Source organism: Acipenser ruthenus, chromosome 9 (assembly GCF_902713425.1).
Source record: "Acipenser ruthenus chromosome 9, fAciRut3.2 maternal haplotype, whole genome shotgun sequence".
NCBI lineage: Eukaryota > Metazoa > Chordata > Actinopteri > Acipenseriformes > Acipenseridae > Acipenser > Acipenser ruthenus.
Genome location: NC_081197.1, coordinates 12,731,291 through 12,744,817, shown reverse-complemented (window position 1 = coordinate 12,744,817; position 13,527 = coordinate 12,731,291). Strand labels below are relative to the sequence as shown.

At 38.0% G+C, this 13,527-nt stretch overlaps 2 protein-coding genes across 6 annotated transcripts in view; both read left to right on the top strand.

Annotated features, from left to right (window-relative positions):
- LOC117973039 (remodeling and spacing factor 1) overlaps positions 1-4,543 on the top strand; it is a 29,449-nt gene extending 24,906 nt beyond the window's left edge. For all 4 annotated transcript variants that reach the window (XM_059031171.1, XM_059031170.1, XM_059031169.1 and 1 more), the window contains exon 16: positions 745-4,543. In XM_059031171.1, coding sequence (XP_058887154.1) covers positions 745-1,400 — 656 coding nt within the window. In that variant the 3' untranslated portion in view covers positions 1,401-4,543. The remainder of the gene's footprint in view (positions 1-744) is intronic.
- Positions 4,544-5,859: 1,316 nt separating this feature from the next.
- LOC117972780 (methylosome subunit pICln-like) lies at positions 5,860-12,588 on the top strand. Of its 2 annotated transcripts, XM_059031176.1 has the most exons (8): positions 5,860-5,984; positions 6,149-6,286; positions 7,513-7,649; positions 8,583-8,708; positions 9,373-9,483; positions 10,085-10,258; positions 11,531-11,597; positions 12,270-12,588. In XM_059031176.1, coding segments are annotated over exons 1-8 (849 nt in total). In that variant the 5' UTR covers positions 5,860-5,889; the 3' UTR covers positions 12,271-12,588. The 2 variants fall into 2 exon arrangements, with proteins under 2 accessions (XP_058887159.1, XP_058887158.1); XM_059031175.1 differs by lacking the exon at positions 12,270-12,588 and having other exon boundaries at positions 11,531-11,601.
- Positions 12,589-13,527: the final 939 nt, after the last annotated feature.

Below are 13,527 nucleotides of genomic sequence, written 5' to 3'. Positions count from 1 at the left end.
TTGTTTTATTTTTAAACAGTTTATTGCCTCCTTAGAATAACATTATCTCTTGCTTTTTTGCTGTGTTGTAGGTAATATAAAACCTAAAAACAGACCAGTGATACTAACTCACTTGTGGCTTCTTCAATCCATTCCCAGCCAGGTCCTTCATTGGTAATTATTTGATAATAATTAGAACAAGTTCCTGGAAAGGATTGAAAGAGCAACAAGGGACTACCACTAAAGATGGCCTTTTCCTGCAAGAGGGTTTTTCATTTAAAAAGTGATATCAATAAATCAACCAAATGAAATACATCTTTAATGATAAAACCTAAGCTTCCTTAAAAAAACAAAAATGCAAGTAATAAAAAATGGGGCTGCTAGTCTCTGGGGCTTTGCTCACCAGTCTCACACCAGTTATTCATACTTAATAGGACACCATTTGGTCATTGCATGCAGGCTGCATGCTGCATATTGGAAACTGTGTGAGGTAGTTTCATAAGACCTGTAACAATATGGCTTAAGAGACATTGTGGTGGATTTTCCCCTTTCCTATTATCGACTGTTGAAATCCGCCTTCATTTAATTCAAAAAGTACTAACTCAAATAACTAATGCCTTCTCTTTCCAAAACTATTGTATTGTATTGTATTTAATTGTTTGTGGAATATTTTTGAAGTGTTTACACCGGTCTTACAAAACTATAACCAAAGTCTCCCTGAAGTTCACTGATGAAAGCAAATGTGTGATTTCTTTTGTTTTTCAGCGAGTTCCCATACCAAAGACTCGGAGGAAGAGGAGGAGAGGAAAAGGAAAAAGGAAGACTCCTCTGAGGACGACTCGCATCGGCGGCGACGGCTGAAGCTGAAACGGAGGAAAGCTTCTGAAGAGGAGGATGAAGATGATGATGATGACGAGGAAGAAGAGCAGCGCCCTGTCCGCAAGAGGCTAAACCGCATCGAGACTGACGAGGAGGACGAGCAAGAAGAGGTCGGGGAGGAGGATAAAGAGGGTCCTCAGAAGAAGAAGGAAGAGGAGGCAACAACTAGGAAGCCACCTTGTCTGTCTGAGAAGACTAAGAAACCCAACAAAATAGCCAGCAGCGACGACGAGGAAGACACTGTCAGCAAAGGGGAGAGCCCTTTGGACCTTAACCTGGAGGACCTGCCCTCCACTAACGGACAAAGCCTTGGGAAGGGCCTGGAGAGTTTAATCACAAAGCCCGGTGCTGGAGTAGCTGCTGGTGTGGATTGTGGCGGGGCTCCCAAGAGCAGTGGTGCCACTGCCACAGCCCTCCGTGTAACAAGTCTGGCACCGAACGGCACCGCTGGGCAGGAGGGTCCCCCACAGGAAGAGGATGAAGACGACCTTTTGGGTGTGACTGACCTTGTAGATTACGTTTGTAATAGCGAACAGTTGTAAGAAAAAATATATATATATTTTTTTTTTTCACCTCCCTTAGTACAAGTTTAGGGGCTAATTTATTCCATAGTAGCTGTTGATTCCAAAAAGAGGCAAAGGAAAGCATAACGTGGGGGAGGTGGGTGTGCTTTTTCCATTGCTCTACACATATATCTAAAGACTTCTCATTTCCTTTGCCTGTGTCCTTCCTCTCTTCATGGGGAAAGATCGATTTTTTAAAAAGTTATTCTGGAGGTAAATTTTATGATGTAGATTCCCATTGTTGTACTCTCTCTCTCTCTCTCTCTCTCTCTCTCTCTCTCTCTCTCTCTCTCTCTCTCTCTCTCCTATTTGTCAGTCCATGTATCACCTAAAAAAGTTTTTTTTTTCCACAGTCAGAGGATTTGTATATTTTCTAAGAAAAGTATATATTTGGCACTAATGTGTTAAAAAAAGAAAAAAAAGAAACAAAAGCATCAAAACGCATTCCATACACGCCAGGACTTGGAATTTTAATGAAGTGTCTATTGATGTTTTATGTTTAAAATGTTCATTTGCTTTTTGGTTCCAGAGTTTTGTAACATGGAATGGAAATAAGTGTGTGTTTTTTATTTTAAATTTTATTTCTCTCATTTAAAAAAAAAAAAAAAAACATTTTCTAAAACATTTTGGTCAGTTGCTACCAAGACAGTTTTGGTGTGGTCTGCATAACTGAAGAGATGTATTCAGTACAAGACTGATGATTCGAAATGCCTCCTGTAAAAGTGTGCAGTTTGTAAATAGGGTTGCTAAGTACACAAATAGCTTATTTCATAAAAAAGTAATTCCAGTCGGCACCGCTTTATCGGGACGCCTCAAGATAAGTAAAAATATCCTGAATAAGCAACTGTTCCAGTTAGAGAGGCATTTGAGATGACCTTAGTCACACTTTTTTTGTTTCTAAATGAAAAGAAAAATGAAATCACATCACAGTATGATTAATTCTGATGAGCTACTTTTATATAGTAAGATACAACAGTGTTTAATGAAGGACTGTTTCATTATAAGGCATACATCTTAAAGATGTATAGCTTTAAACACTCCATCATAAGATCTTGATACAAAAAGATTCAAACGTTATTGCAAACAAAGTACAAATGTAAAGGCATGGCTAAACCATTATAATGGCACTTGACACCTTTTTAAACTTTCATTTGGTTTGTTCTTTTCAGCTGAACCTAAATGGGTTCTTACAAGTTTTCTATTAAGAAACAACTTTGTTTGAAGGGATATTTAAAAAAGAAAAAGAAAATGGTCCAATTTGGTATTTTTTCAGTTTTTTTTAAAAAAGATATTTATTTGATTCTTGTGAGTCATGCCATCGAGTGGTTGGCAAACCCATTTAGAAAAACGGTTTTGGGAGTTATCACAAGATGATGCGTGTCTTAGATCCTTTGCAAAAATGTGTATTATTTTTATAACTCCCTTTATTAAATACTTTGCAGAATTTCATGTTCATAGCAGAAGGATTTCTTTTGACAAAAATCTCTACTGTGATGTTGTGGCAGGATTAAAATGTGCCTGGTACATAGTTGAGTATGTACAGTTACTTAATGGTTTTAATAACTTGAGTCTAATCTTACAACAAATGTAGTTTACGCACTCATCTTGGAGGATCATTAGGGATTTAATCCTTTGAGCTCCAAGATATTGCTTAAAACCTTGATGGTGTTTTGTATGTGTATTTTTAAATATAAATACATACATTGACAGAAGACAAGGCCCTGATAGCTGTCTACTTAATCGTGTATATATTTGTAGCTTACAACTAACATGTTTTAGAAGCTTTTTAAAACAAATCCAAAAAGATATAAATCAGTTATTTTATAATTGCTGCTGCTTTTATATTTTTCTTTTGTAGTAAGTTGTGATTCTTCGCACAATTTGTGTAATGTAAAGTATTGGAACGTTCAAAGTCATACTGTTATCTGTAGAGCTGGGTTGAAACTACCCATCCCGGCTTTCTCATTTTAATACACAATGTATTCCACAGTTACCTTCCACTTTTGGTACTGCACTGCAGACAGGAGTAAATCCAAAGCTGTAAAGAAGATTTTAAACATGACTACAATTACTTTAGGGCCTAACATGTGCTTGGCCTGTATACAATCTGCTTTTAATAGTGTTTTAGGGTCAACATCTCCTTGGGCTGCTTCAGAACATCAAGGGTATTTCATGGTCATCTTGTCGAATACATTTCTTCAGTACATTTTTTTTTTTTTTTTTTAAATACTGGGGTTTTCTTCAACAAATTCTAAATTTTTCGTCCACATTTCAGGTTGAGAACCACATTTTATAGGTCACAAAAAGAGCAGTCCATTTTTTAACGAAATGCCCCCAAAATGTAAGACTTTGACGTTACTAATAAAAATAAATAACAAATAAAAGAAATGTGTAAAATAAAATAACTTATGTTGTCATATCTTCTTTTATTGCCACACTTAAAGACTAACATTAGTTTATATACAGTAGTACTGTAACAAGATTTTTCAATACATGTCCTGCATTAAAAAAGCAAGGATTACATTTGTTTTAATAACAAATGTTGACGTAGTAATTCTAAGGATTTTCATTTGTTCACCTGTAAAGTGTGCCCTCCTCCCTCTGTTTTGGCTTTCCACGTTGTTGAGATCACTTAAAGCCTTTGTTATTGTTGGAGTTGCCTTCCATTGGAACATACTGATATTGTATTTAAATTGATACAGCATATTTTGAGAGGGTCTACAAGCATTTACATGCAGCTTATAAAACGTTGTGTACTTTATTTTTGTACTTACTCCACCAAATGTTTTTTAATGTCACCTTGTGTGCTCAAAGGGTTGAAACAAAATTGTGTCACTGTTTTAATTCTGGGATTAGTGTAAATCTAAAGAAATTACAAATCAGAAAAAGTTAGTGCCAACGTTTTTGTTAAGTAAGTGTTAAATGTTGTCTGATAAACAGGTCCTGAACAGACTGTAATGTGCTAGGCCTCAAGCAGTGCAGTTTAGCTGTAGGCCGTGTGTCTGTGTAACACTTTTTTTTTCTTTCTTTCAGAACGTTTTGTTAAAACCTGCTGTAATTTCTTTCATATAAATAAAAAAACTTGTACATTTGTCATAAAAGGTTAAAACCTACCTTAACAACCCTGTGTTATGTTGTTTTTTTTTTTTTTAAACAGGAAATTAACCTTTTCACTGCTGCATGGTTTTTAACCTCTGGACAAATCAAAGATACAGGTCTTTTTCACGTTTCCATATTCATATTTACAAACCATTCGATCTGCTATCATACGCTCTGTTTAGATCTGATATCACACACTATTTATATTATGGTACTGGGATGCTTTGTTTTTGTTCACAAAACTGCAATGTAGAGTCAATCTACAGGAGTTAGGAAAGCAGACCTTTATAACAAACCTTGGAAACATGCAACACAAACAAAAAACTGCTTTTCCATGTGAGGTGTAATATCTACCAACTGAGAAAAGAATAACAAAGAACACCTCCATATTACCTTATGCCAAGGAGAACTTAGAATGAAGGTGCTTTCCTAAAGAATTATAAACATTCAGTTGTAACGAGCCATGCTGCCTATTACAATCTAGGGAAAACAAGTGAGTATTTAGATCAGACTGAAACTGCACAGAAGTTCTGAGTTCAATCCACTTGGTGCAGCATAGTATTGTGTACAGAGTACAGTACAGTTGCACTGGCCAGTATTGCAGTGCTGAAATGTGCTATTGAGCCATCAATTACAAGCGATCGTATCTGTAATACAGAGTAAGGCAAAGCAATATTAAAATATGTGTATGATGGATGGAAAGAGTTTATTAGAACAGTGTGATCGTTAATGGCGATTGAAAAATGTTAAGATTTAAGATGATGGAGCTCATGATTTATATGAAGATGACCGACTGGAATCCTGCCATGAACAGTTAAAACGAAGTTAATAACTCAAGATAACAGACCGCCACACACAAGTGCTCCTGTGTATGTGATGGCCTGTTGCAACACTTAACTATGTAATGCGTAATTCTATAATGTAAGTAGGATTATTGTACAGTATCTAAAACAAATACATTTGTATGAAGGACATTTAGACTGAATGGATGGATAGAACGCAAGCAAATTGCTAGGGAAGACTTGCAAAACGCGATTAAAAACTCTTCTAGTCTTTGTATGGGGACATATGGAAGACAGAAATGCATGATGACCTCAGATGAGGATGCCATTTTTCCCCCCATATAAAGCAATGGAAAAAATTAAATTTTTGTTTTTAAATGAAAAATGTAGTTATGTGTCCAAAATGACTTCAAATGTTTGTTTTTTTTTCACCAGCTATGCTCAATATTTCATGCATGAAAGGGTTAATACGGTTTGTGCACTTTTTGCTCCTCTCCTGTAGGTGGCAGTAGCGGTTTCTCTTTTAAATGACAAAATGACTCTTCTCTTGGAGCAACGTTCGGCTTCTTGTTTAGTACAGCGAGGTAATGAGGTCGACCGGCGGGGGTTGGGTTTGTACTTGCAGTAAAAGCAAAGCATGGAGTGACTGTAGACGTAGAAAGAGAAACATCCAACCGGGGAAGTAAGTGCTGTGTGCAGCCTACGGAGACATTAGGATCCCAGCTATTGAGAGAAAAAAAAGTTGCTTTGTTTTTTCTTCGTTTGCTAAAGCGCTAGTATTGGGCAAAAGACAATATTTGCGTCAGTTACACTTTGATAACTATTTTTTTTATGTTAAATTGTTAGAATAATCAGTGAAGATAATATGGTTTTGCTGAAAAACGTTACCCCTCCCTGCGAAGGCGTCCGGTACCAGCAGTCTGAGACCACAGCAGTTTTGGACGGGAAAGGACTTGGCTCCGGAACACTCTACGTTGCTGAAAAGTACGTTTTCCTTTTTAGACCACTGACGTCGTATTCATATTTCAGTCAGCTATGACTATGAGCAGTTAGTGATGTTTCATGCGTGTGATATTTATCTTCTGATCTGATTAAAGGTTTTCAATTCAGTTCGACTACTGAGTCAGGCGCGCACGCATGGATATCAACGTGTCTGTTTTATAAACAGAATATATTCCTATAAACTATGTATTTTTGATGTATACTTTTTTAATTTTATACATTTGCTATATGGCAAAAGTTTAGTTTTTATTTGGTATCTCTGAGATCACAGATGCATTGTATAGCAGCGTATACCAAATGTAAACGCCAGATCCCGCGCTAAATACAGTAGAATACTGTTAAATACACAATCAGCAAGTATCTACATCATTATTCTTCATTAGTATTACAATACATTGAAATCGTGTTTTTATTTAAGCTGTGGCTTTTAGTTTGTCAGACTACTGTACCATCCATAGCACTATTTGTAGGTGCCAGAACAATAAAATGCTTCACAATATCAATGACAACAGCAACCAGGCTGAAATTACCAGCTGACCTTATCGATCTGTCCGTTTGTGTGTGTGTGTAATTATATATATGATAATAAAAGCATTATCTTGACAAATAAAGTATGTCCATTTAATTATTATAAGTGGGTTGTTTTAATATTTCATCAACATCTCTGTATTGAGCTGCCATATAAACACATGCGCCCAGTACAGATACCTGACTGACTGATACGGTTTGGCTTGATGCAGATTGGCCTCTTGCCCTCTTGCTGTTAAATAATCCTGTATCAATTACATGTGTATGTAAATCAATTAGGATCGGTTTATCATGTAAAAAATGTTGGATCAACATACAATAGTGTCCCATTTTTTTTTAATAAATAGAATGTTAAGGCTAGCACTTACCTGCTGATTAAAAATCATATTTGCAGTAATCTTCAGGGTTCTAGGACACAATCCACCAAGTAGCTTGGCATGGGGTATATCCATCCATGCTGTGGCTTATCTGTCAAACCTACTGCAGAGTGATGAATTTAGATACTGGTACAGAACAGGCCGTAATGCAATAAGCAGTGATACCCATAGTGGGTGCTGTTGAAGTCCACATGTGAATATCTTATGGTTAACTATGTGCAGCTCTAAACACTACACAGGTCTGGATAACTATAGTAACATGGATTAATGCTGTGGCGCTGTGCTGTGTTTCTTTTCACTTAGCCGTTTGTCCTGGTTTGATGGAACAGGAATGGGCTTCTCGCTGGAATACCCTTCCATCAGCTTGCATGCCATCTCTCGGGACGTGAGCGCCTATCCACAGGAGCACTTGTATGTGATGGTCAATGCTAAGCTGAGTGGTGAGTCTGTATATTCACAACTGTAGTATTGGAGTGTTTTAATGGTGTTCTTCAACATAGCATCAGATGAGTGGTGTCCAAGCCACATGGTGATTGTAGCTTTCCAGGACCCCTGACTTCCCAGCTGAGCTCCCGGTCTCTTCAATGCGATGTGTGTGGGAGAAACAGACATGAGTAATTTCATACTGAAAATCTGGAACGAAAAATAGTTCACAAGTAGTTTCAATTTTTCAAGAATAATATTATTTTGCAGCTTGCATGCTGAAGCAGCGTCCGTCTTGCCCCTAGATTTACTGAACAGTGAATTTATTGCAGCAAAATAAGAAAACCTCTGTGGAGCATAGAAGTATTCAACACAGCGCAGTGAAACATTAGCACTTTAGTTCATCAGCTGTTGTCTGGGCAGCGAAAATGTGCAGTTTTTTTTTTATATACAAGACACGGTCTGGAATTGGTGTCACAACGGAGACAATCATGTTCTCTCCTTTTGCACATTTACAATGCTGTTTTAGCTTTTTCCAAAGAGAAACTTTGCTGTAGGAAATGCTGTGTTTACAAGCATGACAATCACCAGTCGTTTTGGAGGGAGTTCTAGTTGAGAATGTTGGATAGTAGAGCCACATTATTTATTGTCCAGAATGCTCCTGCTAGGAGAGTGAAGTTTTAGTATTCTGTGCTTGTCCGAACAAGCCTTTCTCTTTACTACTGAGTGTTGCTTCTGGCCCTGGTTTCCTTTTCCCAGTTGTAACTAGGCTATTATTTCTTGGAGTTTAACAAAATGTGCTTCAGTGTTTTTAACTGTAACCCTGTATTTAGAGAGTGGTTCTCAACTACAATTATTTCAACTGCTCATAAAATAACATGCCCTCTGAGACTGCTGACAGAGTGGCAATTAAGAATGTGAAACAGATTTTAATATTGATCTCGTTCCAGAGGAGGGTGGGGCAGCTGAGGAGTCTGAAATGAAGGAGAAAGACTCGGAAGGCGAGCAAGACGAGAGTGATGAAGACACGGATCCCATCACAGAGATCCGATTCGTACCCAGCGACAAAGCAGCACGTCAGTACATCACTGGGCTGCTTTCTGAAAGGATTGCAAAGTGGTTTAGGAGTGCAAAAACTATTTCAATAAATCGCCAATAACCAAGGCATCAAAATCTAATTTTCCCCCTCCTGTTTAATTTTTTGTGTTTTGAGGATTATATATATATTTTTCTAAACTGTTAAGGAAACAGATTGTTAAATTAATATCAAACTTTATTTAATACATTAAAATAGACTATTCCCTATAGTGTGTTTGGTTATATGATTTGATACCTGGTTACCAGTTCAGTTATAGCTGCGGACATGCTCTGGAAAGCTGTTTATCAAGTACCCTTGCCTGGACAGTTTGCTGTCACTTTTGTGGTTTTATATTTTGTATTTCATAGTGCTGTACACATATGGGCTTCAACAGTTTCCCCCATATGGACCGTTAAAAAGAATAAATACACCCCAAGCAACTTTGCCATCCCTTTTTATTAAAAAAAAAAAAGAAAGGGCTTGATGTGTAATGGCTGCATGATTTGGCATTTGTTTTGTGTGTGTCAGTTTTTCATTTGTAGTGTGCAACTGTAAAGAGCAGGCAAACCAAGTAGAGACAGTCATTGACAACGATTAAGAAAACCTAAAGTAACCCTGCAAGTGCCCTGTGTGAAGCTCGCCTCGTCTCTGTGTCCCTGCAGTGGAGCCGATGTTCTCTGCGATGTGCGAGTGTCAGGCTCTGCACCCTGACCCGGAGGATGACGACTCGGACAGTGATTTTGAGGGTGACGAGTACGACGTTGAGGAAGCTGGTGAGTTCATGTCTGCCGGCTGATGGGCTGACACTGCACTTTATCTGTTCCTGACTCGCAGCATGAGCCTCATTTCTGACCGTCTTCCCACAGTTGCCTGGCAACTCCACAAAGCAGCATGCATTGATGAATTTCTATAAAGTGCCATTAAAGGCTTTACAGCGAATCTAGTATCTCTGTTGTGGGCTTGTTGTGGTGAAGACCTCATTAGATTTAAAAAGCTGAAATTGGATTTGCAGTGGATGAGCTCCATATGGTGGCACTGGGTTAGTAAAGTGTGAAACTAATATGGTCGAATCATGCAAAGTGTAAGTATAGCCATACCAGAATGAGAGTCCCGCACCATAGGAGAAAATAACACAGTACAGTAGATGCTTGAATTGAGCAGTGTTCTGTATTCAGATGTAGGTCCGCACTCTCCAATAAGAAATTTCACAAGATACACTGAATAGACTTCGACCATTCAGGTCATCAATAATCCTTCAGCCCCTCTACATGGATTTTAGTTTGTTTTGTATGTGTGTGGTTTTGTACGTGTTCGTCATTTTAATTGTAGTCACTTTTTATTTGGTGTCTCTTTATTCTCCTATTGTTTTTCCAGAACAAGGGCAAGGTGACGTGCCTTCGTTCTACACCTACGAGGAAGGGCTCTCGCGTCTCACCTCCGAAGGGCAGACCACTCTGGAGCGCTTGGAGGGTATGCTGGCTGAGTCGGTGGCTCAGCAGTACCACATGGCAGGAGTGAGGACCGAATCTGCAGCCGCAGACTTTGAAGGTGATATGGTTTTGTTTAGGGGCTTAGTAGTGTCTGCTGTTTAAATAACTGTATTTAATGATTCTAGATAAGATACTAACCAGCCCTTTTGTGGCAATAGTTTTACCCAGGTAATATAAACACTGCTGTCTTAATGTGCTGGCGACCCCTGGCATTGATCTCTGACCCGAAATGGCTGAATATTGAGAGTGCTGCCCATCTGGCTGCTTTACAGACCTGGATGGGCGACCTGTCACAAAAGTCTCCTCATGGCTTAGCAACACACTTGATTGTATTTCATTGGAGAGCTTGACTTCTGTCTAAATGGGAGAATTTTACAAATTTCCCCCAGATCTTGTATTCTCTTACTGGTTATGCTGAGCCTGGCTTTGCAGCCATAATGAGACATTAAAGTAAACGCAGAGAGCTCAGTTCAGCTGTTTTATATGACTTAGTTGTAGTGATTGTTCATGTTGGTAGCATTAAGAATAAAGTGTGTGTTAACAAATATTCATAGCACTTTTTTTTTTTTTTTTTGGGGGGGGTGATTTTTGAATTCTGCAAATTACTCCATGCAATGATACATTGTGCAATCTACATTATGATGTGCTTTCTATTTGTGGACATACATTAAAAGAAATACCACAGGCTGGGAAGTCTGTGTTCAGAGGAGCTGTATCTGGTTCTCTCCACAGCTGTGTGTTTTTTCGTGTTTGATTCACTGAGACGCAGGGAGGTGGCTTCCACGACGATTTGGGATTTCCTCCTGTTTCAGCAATCTAAATATTTCTGGACTTGCCTTTCTTTTCAAGTCAGTGTGAGGAGAATTTTGCCAGTGGGCTTTCCGTGCACAACTTTCTTGTCTCAGAAGGTTGCATCATCTGCTGCAGTGATCACTAGTGTGTTTGGGAGCAGACACTAATTTGTGTTTATTTCTTCTCTGTCTTGATTATTTAGTAAGAAGTGTATTCAGGTTCTGTGTCTGATTGTCTGTTGCCACAAGGGGGCAGTGGGAACACAGCTGTTAACAATGCTGTAAAACACAAAATAGGTGGTTTCTACCTTTTGGCATACAGCTGATTCCCCAATGCATTTGTCTTCCTTTTAAGACATTGCTGTACGCTGGGATTTTAAAGATAACATAAGAGATCCACCCTAATGCCAGATTTCAACAGGAGTACAAATGCATTAAATGTATTAAACGTACATGTATGATATAATACAGGAATTGTGGTAAATGACTAATTCTGTAGTGTGGTTTTAACCCTGGATATTTGTGTTTCTCCTGGTTAGATGGAATGGAGGTGGATACAGGCTCAGCGGTTGCTGGGCAGTTTGAGGATGCTGATGTGGAGCATTGGTAAGGGATCATGTGCATTTTTCCACTTTTGTGCTGCAAAGAAAACAACAGTTTGTGTGCAAACTGGATCTGTGCATTTTAATAGATTACAGGTTTGCATCATTTTTTACTTATTTACCACTTAATAAGGCAATCATTTTTTTTTTATAAATAGCAAGCTTGCAATGTTAAAATACAGCCTTGTACTCCCTTGTTTTACTATCTGACTTGCTGATCAGAAATACTGGATTATTCAAACACAGTAAATTACAGTACATGTTCAATTTGTGGTGGGCACGGTCTAACCTTGCAATATCAAATAGTGAAATAGCAAGGGAGCGCTGTGCTTTTTGAAATTGGGTCTGAGAAATGAAGGTGTATTCATCTGAAATGTATTTCTACAGAGAACTTTAAAGAGTGATATATAAAGTCACTTTGCACAGCTGCTGTGAAACCTACTCCTAACCAAACTGAAGGATGTCATCTGTCGGTCGTGTGTCTTTCTGTTCTTAACGATAACTTCATAGACACACTGTGGGCATGTTAATCAGTTACTGCATTGGTTACAGTGGGCTGCTGTTCCCCACAGGCATTGTTCTGCAGTTTACACTTTCCACAGCAGTTTTGCATAGTGGTCATGTAATTTAACCAACCTGTATACCAATAACGTTGATTTTTACTCTTGCATTGCAGATAAGATTTTGGCAACTAACTGAAGCACTTACTGGTCGTAAGGCTTGTGGAACTTCGCTTTTTGTAGAGATACTAGCTTTGGATCTGGTGCGAATTGCACCATTTGTCAATTTTTACAATTAAATTCTGTTTTTGAAAATTATTTGCCAGAGCCTTAACTTGTTTAGTGCTAATTTTATTTAGTTTCCTTTGTCTTATTTTTTAGTTTTAGGTAAAGTAAAACAAATAACCAGCACTGTGTTCTGTGTGTCACTTCTTGATGGATATCCTTGTCTAAAAAAAACCTGTTCAATAAAAATAGTTTTTGTATAAAAACAGATTGAACGTTGAGTTGGGATCTGTAATCTTTTTGTGATGATTATCAGTAGGAGAATTACCAGAAAATCCAGTTCTATTTTCAGCTGACACTGCTGAGTGTTTTTCCTCCTTGGGCTAATAACCTGTACATTGCTCAGTTTCCATCAGTACCGTTGGTAGCAGCATGTGTAAATGACACATGGCAGAGGTCTGTCGGTTTATAGAAGGTATCTTATCTTACAGGATCGGATATGACAGGTTCTACTGTATCTCAGCAACAGAACTTTGAGCCATGCAGAATGCGTGTATAAACACTGACAGCATAAAACAGTAAGGGAAATGTAAAAATTGAATTAAAATAACATTTGAAGCTACTTAATCTTTAAGATTGAGCATCTATAAGGTGAAAATACCCTTTGAAATGTATTCCTATTAATGTTGGCAAAATCAGTAGTAAACACAATATTATAAGGTATATCTGTAAAAAAAAAACCAATTTATTCATAGGTGTAACCCTCAGAAATTGCATATACTGCATTTTTAGTCTGTTTTATTATTCATACTTACTAACTCGATGAACAACAGTGGCGTAACATGTTACAGAAAAGCTGAAAGTTTTTAACGTTTAGTTTTTAAACAAGCCTAGCTATTACATTTTCTAATTTATCCTAGCAATACTCCAATATGTCATACTTTTTTGCTTGGCTTTATCATTTAGAAGGCAGTTCGAGGATAGGTATGAAGCACACAGGGCAATTCTAGTGAATCGGCAGGCATATACCATCTTGCTTGTAGTCTGTGCTATACAAGTTGCTAGCCCCCATCCCCTTTATATAATAAGAATGGCCTACCAGTGTTCTTCATGGCTGGATGGGTGCATGCTAAATCATTCAGAAATGCCTCCCTTATTGGTGCAGAAAGATCTATTGTGTCCAAGCTCATGCTTGGTCATCTGATTCTG

What these genes read in the sequence shown, in the direction of transcription:
- LOC117972780 (XM_059031175.1), top strand. Translation starts at nt 5,890, where the DNA reads ATGAGGTCGACCGGCGGGGGTTGGGTTTGTACTTGCAGTAAAAGCAAA. An exon ending in AGAAACATCCAACCGGGGAA is followed by an intron (nt 5,985 to 6,148) that starts GTAAGTGCTGTG and finishes TTAAATTGTTAG; the next exon opens with AATAATCAGTGAAGATAATA. An exon ending in GGTCAATGCTAAGCTGAGTG is followed by an intron (nt 7,650 to 8,582) that starts GTGAGTCTGTAT and finishes ATCTCGTTCCAG; the next exon opens with AGGAGGGTGGGGCAGCTGAG.